The sequence below is a fragment of the Mus caroli genome, unplaced genomic scaffold, assembly GCF_978045245.1.
Source record: "Mus caroli unplaced genomic scaffold, Mus_caroli_1 scaffold_13, whole genome shotgun sequence".
In the NCBI taxonomy this organism is placed as follows: Eukaryota; Metazoa; Chordata; class Mammalia; order Rodentia; family Muridae; genus Mus; species Mus caroli.
In genome coordinates, this window is record NW_028227268.1 from 37677700 (window position 1) to 37696750 (window position 19051).

General features: G+C 49.9%; 1 protein-coding gene across 1 annotated transcript; it reads left to right on the forward strand.

Annotated features, from left to right (window-relative positions):
* The first annotated feature begins 1185 nt into the window (after nucleotides 1-1185).
* Mrm1 (mitochondrial rRNA methyltransferase 1) lies at nucleotides 1186-7969 on the forward strand. Its single transcript, XM_021177043.2, has 5 exons — nucleotides 1186-1862; nucleotides 2006-2099; nucleotides 5991-6123; nucleotides 6233-6352; nucleotides 6495-7969. The coding sequence occupies exons 1-5, from the start codon at nucleotides 1327-1329 to the stop codon at nucleotides 6572-6574; spliced, it is 963 nt and encodes a 320-aa protein (XP_021032702.1). The 5' UTR covers nucleotides 1186-1326; the 3' UTR covers nucleotides 6575-7969.
* The last annotated feature ends 11082 nt before the right edge of the window (nucleotides 7970-19051 follow it).

Here is a 19051-nt window from a genome sequence, read left to right on the forward strand (position 1 = left end):
CTCTGCCTTCAGAAGTATCTTTCAGTTTTTCCCCCCTTCCTGGTGATCCGTGTGGTTGGTGTCTCAGAATTCCTTCCAGGTAGCTAGGAAGGTGGGTAGATTCGGAACATCACTTCTGGAGTGGGGACAGGAGATGGTTAGTTCCAGGCCAGCCAAAGGAGCCAAGGATACAAATGTTCCCAAAATACATAATTAAGTACATCCACTGCTGCTCTAGAGGACCCATGTTGATTCCAGTCCCAGGGAGTCCTACATCCTCCTCTCTCCCGCTGGGCCACCAGGCACACATGTGGTGCACAGCCACACGGACAGACAATATGCCCACACGTGAAAGAATTTTGAAAAAATAAGTTGGAGCCAGGTATATTGGTGCACACCTTTAATCCCAACATCTGAGAAGCAGAAGCAGGGAGACCTCCATGGATTTGGGCTACACAACGAGTTTCAGGCCATCCATGAGGGATGCTTAGTGAGACATTGATTTAAAAAAAGACGGCGTGGGGGCTTGAGAAATAGTTCAAAGGTTAAGAGCACTGGCTGCTCTTCCAGAGGACCCTGGTACAATTCCCAGCACCCAGTACATTCTTGGGGATCCAACACCTTCATAGACATACATACAGGCAAAACAGCAATGCACATAAAAAAAAATAAATAAAAAGGAATCATTAGGAAAAGGAAAAAGGTTTAAAAAGATATTTTAAAAGACTAGGCTGAAAAGAGCCAGTAGGAGTCTGGGCAGTGAGCAAGGGAGTCCTAGAATTACCATGGGCTAAGGGCATCGGCTGCTTGTCAGCAGAAATACGATAGGCTCGTTGGGGCTTTCGGGAGATGGGAAATATTCTAGGGGTTCTGAGGGTCTGACAGGATATGCTTCTGGGAGAAAGTCCCAACTATGACGTTGTGTCAGGATGTAGGATGGCTCCAAGACTGAGGATTGAACAGATAGCCAAACCACTGACATGCGGTGGTCTTTGAGGATGAGCAGGTGAACGCCTCCTAACTTCTTCCTTCACCCGGAGCAGTCCAAGGTTAGCTCAGCACCAGCCCAGCCTCTAGGCTCGCCTGCGTCAGCGGAGGCAGCGCGACCCACTCCTGTAGGGGGTGCTGTGGAGACGTGGTTGCCGCCAAGCACACGTGTGCGTCATCGGACAGGGGGCTGGGCCTCCAGAACCCGGAAGCTGGGGACCCACGTGGGAGGCTGGGAGGTGACTGTCTTGGCTCGAGGGTCAGGTTGTGGGCAGTCCTTGTGCGGGGACGAAGTGTGGGAGGAGGTCAACGGGTCCTCCCCAGCTGTCTGTCTGTGGAGTCTCGGACGCTGTTGGAGCAATGCGGCGACTCTGGACGATCGGGTGCTTCAGTCGCCTGATTGCCCGCCATTTCTCCTCGGTGGCTCGGCGCGGGGAACGGCCTGGCGGGGAGGAGCTGAGTCGCTTGCTTCTGGATGACCTGGCGCCGGCCCAGCGGCTGGAACGTCTATTTGGCCTGTCCCCATGCCTCCTGGCCTTGCGGGCCGCCCGTCGGCGCGTGGCCCGGCTCCTGCTCCAGGCCGGTAAGGCTGGGCTGCAGGGGGAGCGAGCCGAGCTGCTCCGGGTGGCCGAGGCTCGGGGCATCCCTGTCTTGAGGCCCAGGCGTCAGAAACTGGATGCCTTGTGCGGCTACCAGGTGCACCAGGGCGTGTGCATGGAGGTGAGCCCGCTGCGACCCCGGCCTTGCGATGAGGCGGCAGACACGAGCTCAGGCGACGACCCTCAGCAGCTGTGGCTCGTCCTTGAGGGGCTCCAGGATCCCCGCAATCTTGGGGCTGTGATGCGCTCCGCTCACTTCCTCGGAGTAGACAGAGTCATCACCAGCCGGAGAAACAGGCACGGACCTCCCTTAATTCCCTTTGCGCCCAACCTGGAGGCGGAGCCAAGTTCCTAAGCACTGGGCGGGGAGCCCCGGGGTGTGTAGGGCGCGGGGCTTGAGATTTTCTGGTTTTAACACGGATCGTGGGGATCCTTTGCAGCTGTCCGCTTACTCCAGTAGTCAGCAAGGCCAGCGCTGGGGCTATGGAGGTGATGGACGTGTTCGCCACTCCTGACCTGCCCGGTTTTTTGCAGGTAAAATGGGGCGAGAGGGGAAGAAGAGGCGGAGGCGATGACTCTAGTTCAGGATGTTAAAGCTACCTCCAGCGCAGTGGATTGGGGGTGGAGGAAGAGAAGGGACGTGGTGGCATTGATTCCTACGACCTTCTAAGTCCCACCAGGAAAGATCCCAGGGCCTTTTAAATAGAGCATCGTCTGAAGTTAGGGATTTCCTCGTCTCATTTACTACACGCCATGGCCACCTGTGTCGGCAAGTCAATGTCGACACCCGTGGGACTTCAGCAGTACTCTAGGGAGCTGGTGGACTGGAGTGGGTACCCGGTATAGAAGCTCAACTTCAAAGCGATTTAAACAAGGCTTTGCAAGGGGCGTGCTTTAGTGTTCTTTAGCTGTGTGTTTCCTAGCTAGACTCTAGGGGGCAGCATTGCCTCGCATTTGGCAGTCCCTCAGACTTCTATCCTTCCCGTCCCCACCCTCATCCCTCAGTGAGAAAATAACCTTGAAAAGAGGCTGAAGAAAGCTGCCTGATAAACTTATATTCAAGCCATATGTCTAATTTCAGATTTTCCAGTAACAATGCAGGCGTGATGACACATATCTATAATTCCAGCTTTTAAGAGGTGGACACAGGAAGATCGTTTATTTCAAGTCCAGTCAGGGCTACCCAGTCTTAACAAAACAAAACAAGACAACAACAAATCTAGAAAACTAAAAAGAAACATGAAGTATTATCATTAAAACATACATTTTAAATATTAGTGAAAAAAAATTGAGACAGGTTATTGTGTGGCCCAGGCTGGCCTCAGATTCCTCAGAAATCCTCCTGTGTTAACCTCCTTAAGTTGTGTGCCATCATGCCCGGCTTAAATCCCATTTTAAAATGCTTATACATAATACATCTCAATTTGGAATAGCTATATTTCAATCCTTAATAGTTACGTGTAGTAGGGCTGGAGAGATGGCAGAACAGTTACGAGCACTGACTGCTCTCTCAGAAGACCCAGACTCTATTCCCAGCACCCACATGGTGGCTCACTGCCATCTATAACTCCAGTTCCAAGGGATCTGGTGCCCTCTTCTGGCCTCCCTAGGCATCGATCCCATCTGGTGCATACACTTACATGCAGTTTAACTCTCATGTAAAAAACAAAACCAAACAAGAAAACAAAGTTAAAATCTGTAGGAAGTGGCTCGGTGTGCTCAGAGATTTTCATATTGACCAGCACATGTCGAGAAGCATGTCTGGCTTCGTCTCTCAGGCAGCCCCCCTTCTGAGGAACTGGCTGAGACTGGTGGGAAGTGGAGTTCTCCCCTCACATCCCACACTCCCTGCCAGCACTGGGCCACAGAATTGTTTCCCCCGGTTACTGGGGAAGAGCTGGATGGAGGCAGCAGCCAGCCCTGTGCCCGACCCACTGCCTACCAAAGCCTGCCCCAGCGATACCAGCCCCACTGCAGCATGCCAACAGTCTTCTGTGATCATCTGACCTCGTGTTAATCAGAGCCTTACCCTCGTACCCCATCAAAGCCCCGGACAGTCACAGTATCCTTCATGTTGCTTCAAAGGCCCATTCTTAGTTCTCAGGTACCTGACAGGTCTACAGCATCCAGCACAGATGGTCATTCTGATTTTGTCTTGTTTTGTTTTTAATCACCTTTTTTTTTCAGTGCTAGCAATCAAACTCAGCTTACACTAGGCAGACACGTTGTCCGTGAGTCATAGCCTCACCTACTCCCCCTGGCGGTCCCTTTGCCTCTGCACTCTCCTGTAGGCGTCTCCAGTGAATTCTCTTTGATCCCATGACCTCCAAACACTGTCATGTTCCAAGTCTCAGGCCTTGGGTCTCTTTTGTGTAAATTGGCTTAATTTTTCCCCCCCTAATCTAGTTGCATAGCTTCATTTATTCCCTTGTATTGGCTTTTTGAGAAAAGGATTGGCTATGTAGCCAACCTCAGATTCATGATTCACTATCCTCCTGTTTCAGCGTCTCAAGTTCATACACACACACACACACACACACGCGCGCACATGTGTGTGTGTTGGATATGTGTGCTACAGTGTGTGTGCATGTAGAGGTCAGAGAACAATTCTCTGGAGTTGGTTCTTTCTTGCCTTTATTTATTTATTTATTTATTTAGAGATGGGGTTTCTTTGTGTATCCTTGGCTGTCCTGGAGCTCACTCTGTAGATCAACCTGGCCTTGAACTCACAGGGATCTGCCTGCCTTCCAAGTGCCAGGATTAAAGCTGTGTGCCACCACCACCACCTCCCCCATCACTGTCACATTTAAACTACTGACTTTCTTTCTTTCTTTCTTTCTTTTTTAATTAAAGGCAGGTTTTTTTGTTTTTTTTTTTTTTTGGTTTTTCGAGACAGGGTTTCTCTGTATAGCCCTGGCTGTCCTGGAGCTCACTTTGTAGACCAGGCTGGCCTCGAACTCAGAAATCCGCCTGCCTCTGCCTCCCGAGTGCTGGGACTAAAGGCGTGCGCCACCACGCCCGGCTAAAGGCAGGTTTATTTTGAGTTCACTGGCCCCAAGGACCAAGGCCAGGGAAGTGGCCATGGGGAAAGGGGAGGGGAGAAGGGGCAGAGAGAAAAAGAAAAAGGGTACTCCTGACTTTCCATTCCCCAGTTCCAGATTACTCCACTCTTCTGCTACACAGCTCTCTCCCTCCGCTCCCACAGTGGGCATTTCAGACTCCCCGTTTCCAGGTCTGACCATGACCATAGGACCTGCCCAGCTCAGTTGTCCAGCCCAGACATTACCTCTGACTTCTTGATCCCACAGCTATATCCCTAGATCCTTGTCCTTGGAGTTACTGTCACACCATCCCCATTTCTCACTGTTTCTTCTGCTACCCTTGTCCGAGTCCCCAGCTCCCTGGACTGGGGCTTGGGCCTCAGCATGGCAGGCATACTGATTCTGCTGAGGCCCGAGTCACACTGCGTCACTTGGCTCATAACCTTTCAAAGCACTAGGTCTGTGGTTCACACTTTTAATCCCAGTCCTTGATTGAGAGACTTAAGACAGGAAGATCACCATGGGTTCAGGGCCAGCCTGGGATATACATATATATATAGTATATGAGTACACTGTCACTTTCTTCAGACACCCCAGAAGGGAATATCAGATCCCACTACAGGTGGTTGTGAGCCACGGTGTGGTTGCTTGGATTTGAACTCAGGACCTCTGAAAGAGCAGTTAGTGCTCTAAACCGCTGAGCCATCTCTCCAGCTCATAAGCTCATATCTTAAAAACCAAGACAACTGTTCAAAGCTTTTTTATTAGTATAAAAGCCCTATGTTTCCAGTGACCCTTGAGACCTAACCCTATGTGATCATTGTCCTGCCACTGGCCAACTCAAGTCTTTAGATATGACAGGTGGGTGGGGCCTTCGTGCCTCCATACTTGCAGATCTTCCTGGAAGTCTGGAACCTTCTCCACTGTCTATGAGAACTTACTCATTAGTTATCTTCAGACCCGTCTTTTTGCCATCACTTCAAAGGGGACTTCTACCATCACTGTGCCGCACAGCTGGGATTTTAGTCTGTTTGTTCTTTTTTTTTTTTTTTTTTTTTTTGGTTTTTCGAGACAGGGTTTCTCTGTGTAGCCCTGGCTGTCCTGGAACTCACTTTGTAGACCAGGCTGGCCTCGAACTCAGAAATCCGCCTGCCTCTGCCTCCCGAGTGCTGGGATTAAAGGCGTGCGCCACCACGCCCGGCTGTCTGTTTGTTCTTGACCCCAGAGCCCAGAGCAAATCCAGACCAGGTAGAGGTCCTGGCTGACTTCCTAAGTTGAAGACATCTCTCAGTGAATGTGCGTGTGCAAGGCTGGGCCTGTCCTTGACCGTAGCTCTAATGAAGATTCGGTGCACCAGCACATGGCATTTTCTTTCCTCTTTTAGGCCAAGGCCCAGCAGGGGTGGCTCGTGGTGGGCACAGTGGGCTGCCCCGGTCCCGAGATCTCCCAGTCCTCCAAGGTCCCCATCACTAGTTGCTTAGAGTTCGTCTGGGACCGGCCTACCCTCCTGGTGCTGGGTAGGTAGGCTACACCTGCTTTTATATTTGCTGATGTCATCTGCATGTGCACATCATTTGCATGTGGACATCTGGCTGGGTCTCGCTAATACTGTCTCATGTTCTGCAGGCAGTGAGGGCTCTGGTCTGTCCCAGGAGGTTTTTGCCTCCTGCCAGCTGCTCCTTACTATTCTGCCCAGACGCCACCTGCCTCCTGGTCTTGAGTCCTTGAATGTATCTGTGGCCACAGGTGAGTCTACCCCTCCCCTCCCCTCCCCTCTCGTTTTCTGACTGATTTAACCTGAACAAGCTTCTCCCTCTGTGCTTCCCTTGTATGTGTAAAACAAGTGTGCCCTGCCTGTGCTGTAACCCTATCTTCTCCTTGCCTTTAGGAATTCTTCTACACTCCATTTGCAGTCAGAAGAAGGTTTTCCCTGTGCAGGAGAGAGGACAACTTCTCCAAGACTCCTGAGCACCCTTAGCTACGTCTGAAGGACTCAGAGAGGCCCAGTACCCAGGACTACTACCATTGTGGTCAGAAAAACCGGCCAAATGTGGGCTGACATTGACTGTCTGAGATGTGCGTGTGTAGGAATCGCAATCGCAATGAGTCACACATCCATCCTCAGGCTTGGATGTAATGGGCCCTCTACTTGTAAGAGCCTGTTTACTGGCTACAGTCAGGAGAACTTTAGAGACCAAAAGAAGTTTTGTATCCAGTTGGAAATGGTAGTTTGCTAGTTTCCAGGGCGGGTTAGGACAGACAGTATCTGTCCTGGATCCCAGTGGAAGTCAGGGGGCTGTTCTTGGCATGCGGAGGAACAAGGCAGTCCAGCACAGGGTGTGTGGAATGTGAGGGTGAGTTTGTAGAGGGAAGCTGACTGGACAGGTGCATATTCCTATCTCTTGGGATGATGGGGATAGGACACCAGATCACATCCATCGAGCCCTTAGCCGCCGAGCTGTCATGCCCAGTCTCTCCATTAGGTGGCAGTCTTGCTCTTTGCACCATAGTTTTGCGGCCCCTTGCAAGGAGAGCCCTCTTTGCGAAGGTGGGAGTGGAGTGCTTAGAGATAGGGAAAATAGCCAACAGCTTCTAGACATTGGCCCATCCAGCCCCGTGGAGGGAACCTATGATCCCAGGCCCTTGTTGCCTCTTTGAGTCTGAGAGGCTGTGAAATCAGGATTACTTTTGTGGAACCCTACTAGGCTTGCCCCGTCCTCTAGAGTCCCACAAGTGGAGCAGAAGTGATATTGCCAAGTAGTGGTTTCACTCTGGGCTGCATGCTGAAACACCTAATAAGCTTTAAAGGAACAAGGCCAACACAGCGGCTACCGTGTGCTGCTGGGAAGGGCGGGAACACCCCGGGCATTACCATTTCTTTTTGTTTTTGAGACAGGGGTTTAATGTTCTGTGTATCTATGGTGTCCTGAAACTTGCTATTTAGCCGAGGATTACCTTGAACTTTTGATCCTCTTAGCCCACTATGCCCAATTTATATGTTGCTGGGGATAGATCCCAGAGCTTTGTGCAAGCTGGCATTCACTCTGCCAACAGAGCTACATCTGAGCCCTAGGCTGGATAATTCTCTGTTGTAGGAACCGTCCTGAGCATCGTGAGAGGTATCCTCCAGATGGCAGGAAGTCTGCACCCTATCTCTCATTATGAAACCAAAACTGTCTCCACACAGGGCCGGGTATCTCTGACCGACAGCCCTGAGGGTGGGATGGGAGGACAGCAACCCTTGAATTGGAATCCTGGATGTTGTAAGAATTGGGATGAGTTGCCTCCATGCCTCCTTTATATCCTTGGAAGATGTATGTAGTAGGTGCTCAATAAACAAACAAACACCCTTTTCCTCTGTAACCTCCCTGGAGTTGATTTGTAGGTTCCTAACAGCTATGTACACTTACTACAGAATTTGAATCTGTTTACAAAGGACCTATAGTAGTACCGTGTCTTGTTGCTGTTTGGGAAATGCCTGACAAAAACATCTAAGGGAAGAGTTTGAGTTTGAGGAAATACTGTCAATTCATCATACCAGGGAAGACACAGCAGCAGGATGGGTGTGAGGCAGTGCACCCCATCACGCGGCAGGAAGTGGGGTGAAAGATGCTAGTGCTCGGCTCCCTTTTCCCTTTTCATTTAGCCTGGGACTCTAGCTGTGGCACAGTGCTCCCCACACTCAGGGAGAGTCCTCCTTGAATCCTCCCTGGAGCACCCTCACAGCCATGGCCCCAGGTGTGTCTCCCAGGTGATTCCAAACCCAGGCAAACAATAAAGATGGACCATCACAGGGCCCACAATTGCCTTAAAGCTTTCAACCCAAGAAAGACAGGGAACCCTTTTGTCAGCGCCCTTCTCCGTGTGTCCCCAACTGCCACAGATGCGCCAAGGTCCACCAAGCTCCAGTCCAACAATGTGCTCCCTCACTCAAGAGCCTAGGGCAGGGATTTTTTTTTCTTTTGTATTGTTATTTTTATTAACTCATATAGAGGTTTTTAACATTGCCTGGCCTTGGAGCCATGGGGTAGGGAAGAGAGTGGCTCTTAATACCCGGGGTCACCAGATCAATTAAATAGTCTCCTGGGAGCCAGGTGTGGTGGCACACGCCTTTAATCCCAGCACTCGGGAGGCAGAGGCAGGCGGATTTCTGAGTTCGAGGCCAGCCTGGTCTACAGAGTGAGTTCCAGAACAGCCAGGGCTACACAGAGAAACCCTGTCTCGAAAAACCAAAAAAAAAAAAAAAAGTCTCCTGGGGCTGGAGAAATGGCTCAGTGGTTAGAGCAGTGGCTGCTCTTCCCGAGGTCCTGAGTTCATTCCCAGCACCCACGTGGTGCCTCACAACCATCTTGTAATGGGATCAGATGCCCCCTTCTGGTGTGCAAATGTACATGCAGGCAGAACACCATACACACAAATAAGTAAACCTTTAAAAATAAATAGATGTCTCCAGGGAAGGAGCCTGGTAAGATTCTTGCCTTTCTTTGTTCTTTCTCACTCTAGAGTGTGTGTGCATGTTCATGAACGTGTGCATGCGCCACACAGGTGGAGGTCAAAGGACAACTTGCTGGGGTCAGTTCTTTTCTTCTACCATGTGGGTTCAGGGGACTGAACTCAAGTCACCAGGCCTCAGGACAAGTGCTTTTACCCACTGAGCCACCCGACCTGCCCCACTTTTTCTCTTTTGGAGGTCCTGGGGATTGAACCCAGGGTCACACTTTTACTAGGTAAACTCATCCACTCACCTATATTGTCAACCCTCTTTATTTTTTGGAAACAGGTTCCCTGGCTGGTCTTGAATTTATCCTCTATCCCAAGCAGGCTTTGGACTTGCAGTCTCCCTGCCTCAGGTCCCTGAAGACCTAGGATTACCAGCCTAAGCCACCAGACCCGATGCATGTTTCTTCTCGCTTGTTTTCTTTCAAGATTACTTTTTATTATGTGTGTGTCTGTGTGGCTATGCGAGTCTATGCCTTCAGAGTCCAGAAGAGGGTGAGCCAGCGACAGGTGGTTGTAAGATGCTGGCCATGGGTGGTAGGAACCAACTCAGGTGCTCTGCAAACCGTACAGTATGCAGAAGCAGCTCTTAAGCCCCTCCTTTTCCTTCCTTTTGTAAATGTTTTAATTTTGCCAGGCATGATGCACCTGCCTTTAATCCCAGCACTCCAGAGGCAGAGGCGGGCGGATCTCTTTCAAGGCCAAATCAAGTTCCAGGACAGCCAGGGCTATACTTGTTTCAAACAAACAAATAAACAAAGTTTTAATTTAAAAAAAAAAGATGTGGGGCTGGTGAGATGGCTCAGTGGGTAAGAGCACCCGACTGCTCTTCCAGAGGTCCAGAGTTCAAATCCCAGCAACCACATGGTGGCTCACAACCATCCGTAACGAGATCTGGCGCCCTCTTCTGGAGTGTCTGAGGACAGCTACAGTGTACTTAAAATATAATAAATTAAAAAAAAAAAAACTTCAACCTATGAAGTTAATGACTATTTGTTTAAAAAAAAAAGATGTATTTATTTGTCTCTATGTAAGTATATTGTCCCTCTATTCAAACACACCAGAAGAGGGCATTGGATCCCATTACAGATGGTTGTGAACCACTATGTAATTGCTGGGAATTGAACTCAGGACGTCTGGAAGAGTGGTCAGTGCTCTTAACCGCTGAGCCATCTCTCCAGCCCCAGTTTTAATTTTTTATGTGTGTGTGTGTTTGTGTCTCTGTGCCATGTACAACGGGTCAGTATTTTGTTTAAAGGTCCCTCATGGGTGTCGTGCCTCTGAGTTCAGGAATCACTGGCTTGCTTGGCATGGTGGTGCATGCCTATAATCCCAACACTCAGGAGGCTGAGGTAGCAGGGTGTTAATGAGTTTGAGATAATATGTTTTGCATAGCCAGTATCAGACTATAGCAATACTGTTTTGGTTTTGTTTAAAAAGGGTGTGTGTGTGTTACCCCCATCTTCCTGGATGGTGCTTAGTGACTCTCAGGATGGTCTTGCGATGGGCATACCATTGTAGGCTTACCTGCGGTGCAGCCGGTAATAAAATTAAGCTGTCCTGCACCCTTGGTATTAGGGTTGTTTATATTAAGAAGGTTGAGAAAGCACCCCAAGCCTCAGGTTCTGTGTTCCCAGGAAGACTTCAAGGGACTCCCTCGGTGTGAACTAAAGTCCTTAAGAGATTGTCTACAACTGTGCTGGCTGGGTTTTGGGTTTTTTTTTTTTTTTGTCAATACAAACGAGAGTCTTCTGGGAAGAGGGAACCACAACTGAGAAAATGCCTCCCTCCACCAGATTGTCTTGGAGGCAAGTCTGAGGGCCTTCTCTTGATGAATAGTTGCTGTGGGAGAGCCCCGCCCACTTGTGCTCCTAGGGTGTATAAGACAGCAAACTGGGCTGGAGAAATAGTTCATCAGCTAAGCTCACTGGCTGCACTTCCAGGTTAATGGCAGCTCACAGCCATCTGTAACTCCAGTCTTAGAGGATCTAACAACCTCTTCTGGTACCAGGCACCCACATTGTGCAGACACAGACGTAGGCAAAACACTCATACATATACAAATAAACATAAATCTTTTTTAAAATCCAGGTCGGGCTCGAGAGATGGCTCACTGACTGCTCTTCCAGAGGTCCTGAGTTCAATTCCCAGCAACTACATGATGGTTCACAACCATCTATAATGGGCATCTGATGCCAGGTTTTGCTGTGTTTAAAGACAGTGACAGTATACCCACATACATGAAATAAATAGATAAATCTTTAAAAAAAAAACAAAAACCCAGGTCTTGGTTTTCATGGTCTGTAAGCCGAGAATGCAGTAGAATGTATTGCCAGAGTGGACGAGGAAAGGCCACGCCCACCTCTGGATGACACTGCTGTTCCCTTAGTGCACCTGAGGACGAGTCTGGGGGTCACGATTCTCTTTCACCCTGACCTCAGTTTCCCTAGAGGCTCTAAGGCCCCACTCAGCTGCAATAACAATGATTTACCGTGGGATCCTGGGAGCAGTTGGGCAAGGGCTAGGGTTGAAAGAGTATTTACACAATTTCCTTTCGGCTAGCTTCCTCCCCAATTCCTCTCCATCCTGGTTAAGATGTTGAAGGTCTAATCCCAGCACTTGGGAGGCAGAGGCAGGCAAATTTCTGAGTTCGAGGCCAGCCTGGTCTACAGAGTGAGTTCCAGGACAGCCACGGCTACACAGAAACCCTGTCTTGAAAAAAACAAAAAACAAAACAAACAAACAAACAAACAAACAAAACAACAACAACAACAACAAAAAAGATGTTAAAGGTCTCAGGAGGTTTGAGGACTAATTTGGAATTTTCTCAGTAGCTGAATGGATCTGGATCCCACACTCTCTTGACACCCCCTCTTTACTCTCACCTGGCCTCCCAGACTGGAATATTTTATATATATAATCGGGAGGCTACATTGGTCAAACCTTCCCCCAAGCCTGGGGCTCTAAACTAGATGCCCCCCCCCCCCCGCAGGGCCAGGCACCAGGGATCCCCACAGTTTGTAAATGTAATCAACCTTAAGGTCTCTCACTTCCACAGGTGCAATTAGCATCCCCATCTGCTAACCCCTGATTAATGATGTTGACAAACAGGGACTCTACTCAGCCCCGTAGCCCCTCCTTCCCCCAGCTGCGAGGTGGGGGTCTTCCCAGCATGCCCCCTCCCTTCTGCAGACCCCTCTTACCTTCTCCCTCCTTCCCCAGGCAGTGAAGCCTCTTACTTCAATGCTCACTGCACACTTGGGAAACAGAGAACAGGCAGGAAGCCTTAATGGTGGGGCTGGAACCCTGCCACCCTTCTGTTCTTCTCCCTCCCTCTGGAACTTCAAGGGCACGTGTGGGCGTATCATCTTTACTTCCCACCCCAGCCTTTCTCCCTGTGTGCAGTCCTCGGTGGGGACATGTCAGGCGCACTGTACCAAAAGCACAGAGGACAAATACCTTCAAATGTAACTAATTTTATGTAGGCAAGATCTCACGCAGCCTCAAGTTCACTCTGCAGGCAATGCTAGCCTTAAATCCTTGGCTTCTTCTGCCTCCATCTCTTGAAGTGCTTGGATGATAGGTTTCTGTGATGTTGGAGCTCAGGCCTAGGGCCTAGTGCATCTTGGGTAAACACTACCATCTAAGCTGTATCTTCAGCACCAGCCTTGAGCTACTGTCTCCCTGCCACAGCTTCTCAAGTGTTTGCATTGTAGGAGTGTACCACCATGCACTGCCTGGTGAACATAGACCCTAGACAGTTCCAGGTCTCCATGTTGGCTTTGCTTTAGCTACATTGCTTCGTCTGTAGCTTAGGTAAGCAAGATAGTGCTTATGATATAGGCTTAAACTATATAGGTTAGGGGGAGGATTCATAATCAGATATAAGAAAGAGACTTAGCACAGTGCACAGGAAATAGTTGGTGCCCAATAAGTGTGAGCTTTGTCCTGCAGTAAAAATAACGATGATGAAATGGGGCTTGGGAAGCCAGAAGATACCCAAGGACCCCTCCCTTTCTCCTCACCCTCTCCCTGGGGAGAAGGGCAGGTCCTAGCTCATTACTGGTGGGGGCTGGGGTGGAGGTGTCAGATTGGAATCACTCCTGGGTCTGTTCACAGCTTCCCTGTTTCATTAACACCTTCCCGGGGGTCTTTGGGCTCATCCTGCTGGGGGGAGCACTCCAGAAAGTTCTGACCACCTCCTACCCAGCCTGAGCACAGTGGTCCCCACTTAAAGGCCTATGCTCCAGATGTGCACTGAAGGGTCTTACACCAGGGCAGGCTGACCGCTGACCAGGACTCTATCGCTGCCCCCCACTCCCGAGGGTCCCAGAGGTCTGGTCAGGAGACACAGCACCTGGGGCAGCCCATTCCTTCCCCTTCCTGTCAGCCTCTCATCCAAAGGTTTCGGTCAAACCACTCCTAACCCCACCCCCACCCTCCACCTAGGACTGCAACCTGGTTCCTCCCTTCAGAATCCTCAGTGTGAATGTGGCTTGGACCTCAGGTCCACGTCCCACCTGCCTTCTCCTATGTGGACAAGTCTCTGGAAACTGCTTATCATTTGCTTTTTCTGTAAAATGAGAAAGCCATACGTTGCAGAGGGCTGCCCAGTGCTCTATAAATCATGAGCTTAGTCATCACTAGCAATGGCTATTATTTCACTCTGGGCAGAACAGCTCCTGGCATTACCTTCTTGCTTGTTTAGTGGACTAGGGTGGTGGAGGAAGGGTCAGGCTGAAGTCCCAGGGCTTCCAGCTCCATCAGCTTCTTTTTAGATTGGAAAGGTGTGGGATGAGGGTCGGAGGGCATCACTGAGTGGAGACCAGTCTGTTCTAAACAAAGTTCTCCTCAACTGCAGCTCCAGAAGGATTTTCATGGACACTGGCTCTTTCCACCACAGAATCCCACTTGGGAGGACACCCTCACTGGCTGCTGGGGACAGGAAAGGCCAGCCCTGCTTTCTTCTTTGCTGGCTCCTTGTTTACTGAGGTCTGCAGCTGTCAGAAGGGATATTCCTTGAAAAGCAGTTGATTCTGGTTTATTATCACCCTCAGATACATTCCACAAATGGGGCAATTTTCCTTAAAAAGAGAAAATGGAAACAATAGGTCTGGGCTCTTCTTGCAAGTGGTTCTAGGTCCTCTGTCAGCCTCTATAGGCAGGCAGGGATTACTGGCTTTATTATTACTGATCTTGATGATGATGATGACAACGACGACGACGATGACAGTGATTGTGTGTGTAGGTGGCTGTGAACACATATGAGGAGAGAATGCTGTGGAGTCAGTTCTCTCCCACTTTTACGTGGATCCCAAGGATTAGACTCAGGTCTGTCAGGCTTTTGCTGCAAGCAAATGTAGCTCGGGCTAGCCTAGCCTCAAGTTCACTATGTAGCTGAGGAAGACCTTAAACTTCTGATCCTCCTGCCTCCACTGTGCTGTGATTCCAGGAACACACCATCATGCCTGGCTTACACAGTGCTGGGGACTTAGTGTCTGCTTGGCAAGAGAGCTACACCCCAGTCTAGTCATTCTGTATCCCAGGCCCCAGCACAGGACACCCTAGGTGTGTAAATTACCAAACAAGTGAAGGGGTCCTGAGATTGGGCACTAACATCTTCTCTTCCTATCTCTGTAGCAGGTTGGAAGACATCACACCTTTCCCGTGGGCCTTGGCCTTCTACTTTTAGACTGAGTCAGAGGAGGTAGGTCAGTTGTCCCCAGCTGCAGGTGCTTTTGATTGGGAGGGGGGGTCAATGAAGGGCTAAGGGAAAGCTCCACAGACCTCCAAGGCCTGGGGGCTCTGCTGAGATCATCCACACCAGGGCATAGACAGCCCCTCCAGGAGATGAGGTGCCAGCAGGCTTGGGCAGTGTGTGAGGGGCTGCATCATGTCTGATCTGAGCCCTGAGCCCTACTTATATCCAAAGCACTCTCACCTTGGTGGCTTTGAGACCAAGAGCAGGAGCCTATGGTGATAGTGGTGTTTGTGATGCTGGTGGTTATGAGGCTCACACCCTTACTAAGGTCCTCCAGTACTCACAAGATGGCTGTTATTCCATTTGGCTTGCAGATGGGAAACTGCACTTGTCCATGGTCATTCTATGCAATCCAAAGGGTTTGGAAGGGACCGAGAGATTGGTAGGGACAGAGAAAGAATCCTCTAGCCTAGCACCACTTAGGAGGCCTGCTGCGCTCCGAGCTGATATCTCAGTGCCCAGGTGGTGCACCTCCCCGCCCCTGAAACTTCTCACTGGACTGTGCATGGGATTGCACCAGGCCATAAGACCTGCCTGCAGTGACATCTTGGATCCACTGTGGGATATTGTAAAGAGTCTCAGTCCCCTGGAGGACCCAGATGTGTGTGCGAATCCTGGCTTTACTCCTGGTTCTACTTCCCTGGAGTCTCCTTGTGAACTAGAACTTTCTCCCAAGGCCAAACTGCCATTTTTCCTTTCCTTTCCTTTCCTTTTCTTTCCTTTTCTCTTCTTTTCTCTCTCTCTCTCTCTCTTTTTTTTTTTTTGGTTTTTCGAGACAGGGTTTCTCTGTATAGCCCTGGCTGTCCTGGAACTCACTTTGTAGACCAGGCTGGCCTTGAACTCAGAAATCCGCCTGCCTCTGCCTCCCGAGTGCTGGGATTAAAGGCGTGCGCCACCACGCCCAGCTTCTTTTTTCTCTTTTCTTTTCTTTTCTTTTCTTTTCTTTTCTTTTCTTTTCTTTTCTTTTCTTTTCTTTCTTTTCTTTTCTTTTCTTTTCTTTTCTTTTCTTTTCTTTTCTTTTCTTTTCTTTTCTTTCCTTTCCTTTCCTTTCCTTTTCTGTTCTCTTCCCCCTCCCTCTTTTTCTTTCTTTCCTCCTCTCTCTTTCTTCTTCCTCCTCCTTCCTCTTCCTCCTCCTCCTTCTCTTCTTGTCTTTTCCAGAGGCCTTTTATTCATTGGCCAGCTTCTCACCCTGCCTCTGGTTTCTGGTGATCTCATCCTGTCTGCCTGCCCTGGCCTGTTACTAGAGCTCCCTGGGGCTGCCCTATCTCTGGGCCCATGGCTACACTCTCTGCCTATCCCTTGTCTCTTTTATTTTCTCCCCTGGCTCTCATTACCCCAGGGGCTGATCAATAGCAGCCGCCGGTTATTGATCTGGGTGGGCATCCAAGTGTGGTTGCCCCAGGCCAGTATTGATGGAAAGAATCGGTATTGGGGCTGGGGTAGAGTGTGGTTAGGAGCTGGGGACCATGGGGGATGGAAGTGGGGCTCCTTCTCCCCTGCAGGGACTTAGCAGTGGGACTTCTTAAAGGCTCTGCCAGGTGAGAGTGCAAGCAGAGCGCTTCTGTGGACAGAAGGTCAAGGCTTAGCTCATGCTAACAAGTACTTACTGAGCACCTACTGCGTTTCACAATCTCACTTCATCCAATCAAAAAAAGAAAAGGAGGGGGGAATACCAGGGTGTGGTATCCAGGTATCCTTCTGGGGCTCACAAGGCCAATCCAGTCCATAACCGGTCTAGGGTGGAAGGGAAGCCTGAGGCAAGAGACTCAGTTTATAGCCAAGCCATAAGCCACCCTACAAAGGCCCACTGTCCCATTGATACTGACCTTGATATTGGGCACGACCCAGGCAAACCCCATGCCAGACGGCTGGCTCACTGCCAACGTAGATCCCATTTTCTGCAGTCTTATCAGCTAAGTATACACTGGCCAATGCTAAACGCACTTACCTGGGCCATGTAATGCATGATAGGAGCAGAGAAGGTATTTAAGCCTTCCTCACCTCAGCTCCCCAAATTCCAACTCTAACGCCCCCCCAAAGTCTATCCTGTGTACCATTTCAAGATGATACATAGGGACATAGAAGAGCATGGGGGTAGCCTCACCTAGCTCTTGGCCTTGAGAGAGAGCCACAGGGTTGGGTCCATCCCAAGTCAAGCTTTTCCCTCAGGCTTGACTTGGGATGGACCCAAGGGCCCAGGGCCATGTATCACTGGGGTTTGCTGCAGACTTAGCCATATTCCATATATGCACATATGGATGCTCAGAGGCCCATGCAAATAGGCATGCCATGCAGGCAGACAGGAATAAACCTCTCTGCCTAAGCCCTGTAGGAAGACAGGGACCCCCCAGATAAGTTGCTCTCTCTCTCTCTCAAAATCCATGACATGCCCACAGTCTTACTGCCCTAAAGAGCCAAGTTAGGTCACCCTCACACCCATGTCACCTGCCCCCCTTTAGATGCTCTGCTGGTAGTTGAAGGACTGAGATGGAAGGGGAGCAAAGGCAAAGGGACCTCAGAATAGACTCAGCAAATCTGGGGAAAAAATCAGTGGCCTTACTGATTTTCCCTGGACGGGTAGGGCCATCTCTGACGGCAGAGCTGGGAGGGCCTAGGGATTAAGAGTCAACATCATAGCGACAGAGAGGCAGATGGCCAACAGACAGGCGGGGTGTCAAGCTGCCATCTTTCTATGTCCAGGGAGAGACCTGAGCTGGCTTGCGTGTCTGCAGCGGCTCAGATGGGTTCAGAATGAGGACTCCTGGTCCTCAGAAAAAGACGAGGGCCGTAGGGAGCAGTCACAGAGTATCAGGATGTGTGCAGCCACTATGGTCCCTGGCTTTGAGGGAGAGGTGGTGCTCCTTGGGTTAATTCTGATCACTACAGTTTACTGAGGACCGGACAGTTCTTCAGAAACCCTTGGAAAGGTCAGCCTTTTGCAAGCTTCAGTGATTGAGCCTCTAAATCATTATAGCGCCTTGTTCAAGTGAAGAAAACGAGAATCAGAGACATTAAAAAACTTGCCCAAAGCCATGTAGCTGGTGGGTGAGTGGTGGAGGCAGTCCCTGAACTACAGTCCACCGGTTCTAATGCCCAAGCATCCTCCATTCTGCCACAGGCTGCCCCTGGCAGGCCCTAAAGGTGCCAGCATTCTCATCTCTCTCCTCTTCCAGCCCAGGTTGCCCTAGGCAGCCATGATCCTACTCACCCCACTGAACTCTTTTTTTTCTTTCGAGACAGGGTATCTCTGTCTGTCCTGGAACTCACTTTGTAGACCAGGCTGGCCTTGAACTCAGAAATCTGCCTGCCTCTGCCTCCCAAGTGCTGGGACTAAAGGCGTGTGCCACCACGCCCGGCCTGGCTGAACTCTTAAAGCCATTTTCCTTAGAGAATGATAGAAGGGACCAGAGGCGATAAGCCCACCCTTCATATATGCAGCCTGTGCAACTTCTTACTCAACTGCGTCCTTGCACTCCCCCAGTGATGGGCAGCTCACTACACCTTAACTCACCCATCTTAGCTCCAGCATCTCTTGGCATTTGTAAGCAGGCTCCACTCTAGCAACTTGACAGGGCCTCCTGCTCAGGGGTGTGTCTGCAGTGGTGTGCTCTGAATGTAGCCTGCCCCACCTCCTGTCCCATCCTTGCACAGGGGTGTCATACAAGTTCATGGATGTGCATGTATGTTCTCCCTACAGCTTTTGCCCAGGAGCTGGAGGCGGCTCTCTGGGTACCAGGGACAGGCCAGATTTATGGTGCTGGGAGAAATATTTAGGCCTGAGTCAGTTTGGTTGTGTTAATTATGGAAATCTAAAGATAATCTATATTTAATGCTGAATTTTGTCAAATTTGCTAAAGAATTAGGGGAGCGTGTGCAAATAGTGACACTTCAATGAAGAAGAAGGTGCAATTAAACTCTGAAATTTACAGTGGAATAATTGGAGAGCATGACAAATATAGTTATCAGCAGCAACTAATTAGGGGTCTGCTCGAGGTTTCTGGGCTTGATTAATCTCGCCTGGATGTTAATAAGTTATATGGGGCAGATGGTACTGGTTGCAGCTTACTTCTTTCATTCTCATTTAGACCAGTCGGTATGGTAATGTGATCCATACCATTCATCCCTTAGGCCAGCCTGGTCTAAGGGGAAAATCGGGGTGCTGATGTTTCTTTGCTGAGGCTCACCTT

Excerpts from the sequence above, each read along its gene's own strand:
- Mrm1 (XM_021177043.2), top strand. The coding sequence starts at position 1,327 with ATGCGGCGACTCTGGACGATCGGGTGCTTCAGTCGCCTGATTGCCCGC. Across the intron at positions 1,863-2,005 it reads ATCACCAGCCGGAGAAACAG|CTGTCCGCTTACTCCAGTAG; the intron begins GCACGGACCTCC and ends GATCCTTTGCAG. Across the intron at positions 2,100-5,990 it reads ACCTGCCCGGTTTTTTGCAG|GCCAAGGCCCAGCAGGGGTG; the intron begins GTAAAATGGGGC and ends TTCCTCTTTTAG.